The sequence below is a fragment of the Dreissena polymorpha genome, chromosome 11 (assembly GCF_020536995.1).
Source record: "Dreissena polymorpha isolate Duluth1 chromosome 11, UMN_Dpol_1.0, whole genome shotgun sequence".
Taxonomy (NCBI): Eukaryota; Metazoa; Mollusca; class Bivalvia; order Myida; family Dreissenidae; genus Dreissena; species Dreissena polymorpha.
Window position 1 is genome coordinate 34,458,129 of NC_068365.1, and position 7,438 is coordinate 34,465,566.

Consider the following 7,438-nt stretch of genomic DNA (forward strand, 5'->3'; position numbering starts at 1 on the left):
GAGCCATGGACCAAGGCAACTACCCTGGGGGACACTACACTCCAAAGAACTTGTCGCCGATAAAGCTGAATTAACATTTATACGACAGCTTCTTGGACGAAGATAAGAGTCTATCCAGTTTAGTGCCGTGCCACATGCATCGTATTGTGTTTGCAACACGTCTAGTAGAATGTCATGATCGACTGTATCGAAGGCAGCACTCAAATCAATGGCGATAAGTGCTGTAACCTCTTGTTCCTCCATACCTTCGAGTATATCATTGACTAGTCTAAGTAAAGCAGATTCACAAGAATGGAATTGTCTGTAGGCTGACTGATTTTTTGGAAGGAGACTGTTATAATTAACGTGTATATTAAGTCTTAACAGCGCAGACTTTTCAATCACTTTCAATAGAAATGATAAGTTGATCACTGGTCTACAGTTGGCATAACTCAGGCCTGGTCCAATTTTCTTAAGAAGTGGTCTAACTATTGCCTGTTTGAATTTTTAAGGAAAAACTCCTTGGTTTAGAGAGAGATTAACCAATTTGGTCACGAACGGTAGTAACTCGTTTAAAAATGATTTTAGTACTCTTGTTGCAATGCATCTAGTTCACATGATTTTGTTTGAAGATGATTGATGATCTTTTTTACTTCATCTTGGGTAAGCTCCTCGAACATACCGAAACATGGTACTTCCTTGTGATCGGGTGTGTATTTTTCAAAACTTGCAAGGGCATCTCGAATTTTGTTAATTTTATCCAGGAAGTGATCGGCACAATTTTCAGCTATCGCGGTGTCGCTTTCACCTTCCGGCTTAGGGTTATCAGTATTTTTTCCTAATAATTCTGATACAAACTTGTAGAGTTTTATAGAATCTCCGTGAAAATCAATTACTTTTTGACTAAGCGATCGTTGCTTCTCTGCATTCAACTCGAAAGTGTATTTATTTCTGGCATTTTTGAAAAGTTCAAATTATTCTGGTTGTTTGTATTTTCACCACATGTGTTCCAGTTTGCGTGTTTTGCGTTTTAGTTCAAGAATGTTTTCATTAAACCATGGTTTTGGTGCACGACAAATTTTGTTTTTCTCAATGTATGGAGCGTGTTTAGCAAGAATTCTACAGATTTTATCTTCAAATTGCTCTACAAAAGTATCTACTCTGTCTGCTGCAATTGACATTTCATTGAGGTCGTTAGTAAATGCTGAGTGGTCTAAGTTTTTAAAATTTCGAAATTTTATTGTTTGACTCTAGATATTTTCTTTTTGTACTTTGGTAAAGACTTTGACTGCAAAATGGTCCGAAAAGAAAGGGCCTGGTTCACACGAATTTATTTCAATACCATTTGTAGCCTCAGAGATTACAAGGTCGAGTGTATTTCCCTCTGTGTGTGTGCTGAAATTAACATGTTGTTCCAAACCCATTGCTACAAGAGAATTCTTAAATTCAGTCACAACACTGTTAGTTTTGTTGACATGCAAGTTGAAATCTCCAAGAATCATAAGATTTGAATAGTTGGGAACAATTCCCTCCATGACTTCGAAAAATTCTTTCACAAATTGGTGTTCAGTCCCTAATGATTGTGGTCTGTAAACGCCAAATACATGTATTTCATTTCTTGGGGTATGAGAGGTTGTTTAAGTTTGCATCTGAAATGTTTCGTGTGCTGTGTCTTATCAAAGATGTTACAGTTGGAATTTGTGATGGTAAACTTTGTAGATTATTTAAATTTACTCCACTTTTTGTGTCCCATACACGTAACTCTTGATCCCTACCGCCTCGGGTACCTCTATATTTCAAAAAATTGTATTGCTTTAAAATGGTTTACGTTCCTTTGTTTGGTATTGTATGATTTCTCGATAGTGCAGATAAATCCAATAATTGGTCTTTATTATATCTTATCAGACACATTTGTGATTGCAAGTATGTTAATCCGTTTAAAAAGTGATCACCACAGGTACACTATTTATCCGTTGAGTAAGTTTTCACCACAGGAAAAATATTAATCCGTTGATAAAATATTCCCAAAATATTCACACAGATCAAATTGTTTCTACTAATATTCTGCTTTTAACATATCTGTTTTTTAAAGATAAATAAAGTATTGCATCCGTCAAACATTAATGATCAAAATGATTCACTGAATAAGGTGTCAATGCTTTAAATGTGGAATACAGAAGCGGCCAGTATAGTTACGATTTAGCTGTTGCACGGTTTAGTAAGTTTATTGTATTATACAACTCCCGGAACTCACAAGTACTGCTACTTAATCGACAGACTTTCCCAACACGTACTAGAGGATAAAACATGGTTGTTTTCCTTATTTGATTTAGCTAAGAAGTCGCTTGCCGCGTTAGTGTTTTATCTTTTATCCAATTCTTTTTTTAATTTTCTAGATATTGATAAGATGAAAGGAAACAATAAAAAAAGATATTATAACACGTCGACATTGCGTTTCATGTTAGTTACTATTTCAGTTGGTGATAATGTGTTGAGCATTACTTTGCGATGGAAGATCCGGGGTCAAGTCCCGCTGGAAGTTTTGCGAATGATATTGCCAATTATACCATGAACATATTATGTTTATCAGATTCTACATTAGTTTTAACACTTTTTAAAGCGAACACGGTCGCGCATTTTGAGTTTATAATGATGCTATTTAGAATGCTCCATATTATTTTATTCTCTTAGAGTGTTTTTCCAACGATAATTAAAAAATAAAACAAAGTATCGTGATCCTTTTAATCGAACGTACAAACGTACGATTTCTATACGATAAGTTTGAACACTTTTTTATCCGAAGTTTGACCACTATGATCCGTTAATGTGTATGACCACTTTATGATCCGTTAATGTGTTTGACAACTTTATGATCCGTAAATGTTGATGCATTAAGTATTATCACTAAATTATCCACAAATCCCGATTCCGATTTGTAATATTATTAATTCGTCCAATAGTAAATCAATCATATAATTTTCCTGAACTGAATTAAGATGAGGCTACGGGCATTAACGAAATGGTAATCATTGCACGGTGTACCATATACAGCTTAAATAATATACTATTGATACACGAACAAACTGGTTATTATAACCTTATCCACCGTAGTTTTTGTATGTGAAATTGTTTCGTGATCAAACACTCAACCGATTGATTTTAGTTCTTAAATCAACTCATATTCAGCCTTGACGTTAACCAAAATACCTGAAACAACCGCATTAATTAAAGACGATGATTTGCCTGTTTGTTTGTTTTTAAAGTGTATCGATTTAGGAAATGTAAGACGCTAGGTTTACATAATTTATGTTTGTCAATCGACTTGTATTAGTCCTATAAATCGGCGACACTATATCAATCAGCTTACTGTCATAAGCTCGAGAAATTGAGTTTATCTAAGACAATTGATCGTCTTAAATGATAATACTGCTTTAGCTTTGAACATTCAAAACGCATCATCAATGCTGTTTATGCAATACCATTCATCAAACGTATTAAAGAAAAACACTAAATGAATCATGCTAAAGAAAGATGATGAATCAATCGTGTTCTTGGAATTCAATGACCTAAACGGTTAAATCAAAGACATTGCATCGAGCTCCCTAATCAAAGACGGTGTATTAGTCGTTTTAATGAAATACGTTAAATCAAACATGCCAATAGAATACGGTGCATTCAAATAAATTAATTAAATTTAAACATTTCCCCAAACGCTGCATCAGTCGCGTGCAATGTAATATACATGATTTACCCTGTGTTGTAAAAAACTAAAGCATATAGAAGATAAAAAATAATAAAAACAAAATCAACGTGTATAACATTTGTACTTGTATTAAATGTTATTGTTTATTGAAGTTTAATTGAGCTCTAATTCGATTTCATAAAATCATTAAAACAGGAAACGTTACATATATTTTGTCTACGGTATATCGACGGTAATTTATATATCAACGTTGATGTTCAGAAACAAAACCTTTTGATAGTGTCTGAGAAGTGTTTTTAATATTAATTGTATTGAAATACGGGTTAAATAAATAATGATATGTTGTGTGATAAACACATGCGTTAGTCGGAAAATGGCTTATCCTGTGTAATTTTTGTGGGTAAACGTACCGATAAATTTTGTTCTAAATTGGTTCCAAAATGATTGTCTTTTTATAAACAAGAATATTTATCAAATATATCAAAACTAAAATTAGTGCGTCATCAAAGTCAAGTTCGGGGTCGTATTTCAAGTTTGAAAATTGTTATTCGAAACAAGCATACATCAATGAAATCACGATGACATTTGCAATATATTTGGTATAACTAATACGCAATTTTCTACCTAAACCTCTTCATTTTACGCCGTTGATTGTTCGTAACTGTTTATATACCATAGTTAATAAATATATCACTGTTCTACATTTATTTAAGAATTGTCTTACATATTTTCGCGGGTATCGCAACGGCTTTAACAGCTGTTTTATAATATATTAAGGATCTGACATTATTCAGTATTTTGTTTCCACTAACATCGTATAAATCTGTCAAAGTCTAATTCAACATTCTTGCTAAAACTTATTTAATTTAACTTAAAGTTTATTAAAGCGAGATTATACGATTTTGTCAAATATTTAAGAATTTATATAAAATGTATAAAAAACGTATTTAACATATATTTCAATATAAATTAAAATAAAAGTTAAGAAGAACATGCGTCGAAATATGCTAAATAAGCCAGATATTTAATTCTGAAATCGAAAATGTCTGTACAGTCGAATTCGCCAGCCTGTAAATCATGCATGTACGATGTGAATCTAAATTTAGTTTAACGGTTCATTTTAAATTCCTGAAACGATATCTATTCATACGACACACGAACACTAACTAAAAAGACGTATGCTTCGGTTATTGTAGGAAAATATGTACGAAATATCTTCTTCACAATCGGCTCGGGACGCTAATTTTCTCTTTGATGCATGTTAAGAAATTCGTCTTCAATGTATAATTTTTCTTGCCTATTTTGTGTTATTGTAACATATTTTATCAATTTATTACAATTTAACACATATTAAAAATCGTATAATCTCGCTTTAAGCAAATATGATGAAATGTGGCTAAAATGATCATAAACTTAATAGTTATTTTAGTGAATTTAGCTTAACTTGGAAGACTGAACCAAATAGGGTCGGCAAACATTTTAACGTTTACGCCTTACACATCATCCACCGTTATATACACTGCAATAGACCGGAACATGATAAAAGTCTGCGAAACATTCCGTTTACGACTTCCACGTGTACATTTTATTTAACTATGTTTGTTCTTAAGACTTACACATTTAGTCTGTGTACTAATACAAAACGTATCGATGTGTATGTATTCATGGAAGTGTAAACGGGGCCCATAACAGACGAGGTGCCATATACATTACACTTTTACTTTGTTATAAAACCTTATTCGATAGAATCTTCTTTAAATATGTTATTTAATCAGTGTTCGTGTAGTAGTTTGCTCAGTTATTTCAATTATATTTCCATACATGGCACATTCATTGCAAGACAAACTGGTAGTAATTTAAATTGTTCGGGTTACAAATAATGTACGAACAAAAAGCTGCTTCAGATAGATACTCAATATACCAGGCTATATAATGGACAACGTAACGCTCAACCCAGTTTTGTGATGAAATTGTTCCAAAATGTTAACCACTTCGTTGTGTGTCAGTGGCGGTTCTAATTCACGTTCAGTTGTTAATGCTGGTGCGGGCAGGTCATGATTCAGTGGAATAGCCTGGTGTAATGAGCATCTATCTCAGGCACCTTCATGTTCCGGTCTATTAGCAGGTGTAGCGACTTGGACATTAACTATGCCCTGAATTTCAGCTTGACGTCTTAAATTGGTATCACCGCTCAAGTCGCAAACATGACTTATTTGAGCAGTCGTTGGACGTTGCGCACGATCGTTGTTTGCACACCATGAGGTGGAGAGAAGCTGCTTGACATGCGTTTGTTCCGATGTTTCATCCGCAGAAACTTAAAAAAAATATATAAAGATTTCAATACCATATTGTTAATCAAACCAAGTCGAATGAAGCATTTTTATTACGATAAATATTATTTGTTCCAGGACCTACGTCTTTTATTTAAGCATAATGATACAACTCTAAAATACAAAACAAAAATATTCCAAAAAACTATAACATACACATATAGAAGAAATACAAATAGTAGAAAATATAACAGTAATTTTATAAACATTTTTTTGTTTATTAGCGAAGTCATTAATGTAAAACATGCAAAATAATAACATTCAAGTTTATTAAGTCCGTCATAAGAAATTACCTTAAACAAACGTTTGAAATACAAAATATATTTTGTATTAAAACATATAAAGGTTTATACACAACAAGTGGAACTTATTCAGAATTGTTCACGTCTACATAGGTTCAAAAATTAAGAAACCGTGCATCACTTCATAAATATTAGCGCGTGAGTAACGTTTAAGGGGATTTTGTTATCCACACGAGGCTTAACATTCATATAATAATTGCCACACAATGCAACTACTAAAATGGTACATAAGGCACAAAGAGAAATGCATATGTTTGTAAATGGAATTACATAATGCATGCATTAAATGCTTTATATTGATAAAACATATATATTTGTTTGTATTAAACTGTCTTTGTAAATTTGAACCAAAAGCATTTATGGATAGTATATTTGCAATTGTGATTTGTGAGTTGAAGATAATCGTGCACAAACAAACGATTAACGAGAACTTAAAATATTGGTCATGTTTTAAACTAACTACAATTAACAAGTTAACTTTAAAACAACCACTCAAAACAAAGTACTGTTTGGTCGATGAGTCACGCTCATTGAATTTGATTTTTTAAATCACGAACATCTAGAGTGCCAAACACCGAAACTACACGATTTGAAAAATACCATGGGCAAAATTCACGAAATAACTTGTATTTTTGTATACGAACTGTTCTTAAAAATTAGCATAAGTGAAGTATATTCCTTATGAATGAACACGTTGTTTGTATCCACAAAGCCGATTTACCATGATTATTTATTTGGTATTCCATAATGTTTGTTAATGTTTTTTCTACGTAAAATCGTATTCGCATAAGAAATATTTTCATATATATAATTAAAAGCAGAAACAGCCATTACAGGTTTCAATCATTCAAACCCCGTTTAAAAGTGTAAATTTTGATTTATAACTGATTATTTTTGCTTACAAAATGAGTTTTTTCACTAGGAAATTTATATCCCATAGGATTTTGCGTTTTCCCATGGGATTGTTTTTTCCCATGGGATTTTTTTACAATGGGAATAATTTTCCCATAATTTGAAGATGGAAAAAAATCCTTCCTTTTTTTTGTAATATAAAAATCCAATTTTTTCAAAAGGAAAACAAAATAACATGAGAACGATTTTATTATTTTCAGGCATGTATTCAT

General features: G+C 32.3%; 1 protein-coding gene across 1 annotated transcript in view; it reads right to left on the bottom strand.

Annotated features, from left to right (window-relative positions):
- Window positions 1-5,000: 5,000 nt before the first annotated feature.
- The window catches only part of LOC127849756 (uncharacterized), a 27,787-nt gene continuing 25,349 nt past the window's right edge, over window positions 5,001-7,438 (bottom strand). Inside the window, exon 14 of the mRNA XM_052382506.1 lies at window positions 5,001-5,996. Coding sequence (XP_052238466.1) covers window positions 5,776-5,996 — 221 coding nt within the window. The 3' untranslated portion in view covers window positions 5,001-5,775. The remainder of the gene's footprint in view (window positions 5,997-7,438) is intronic.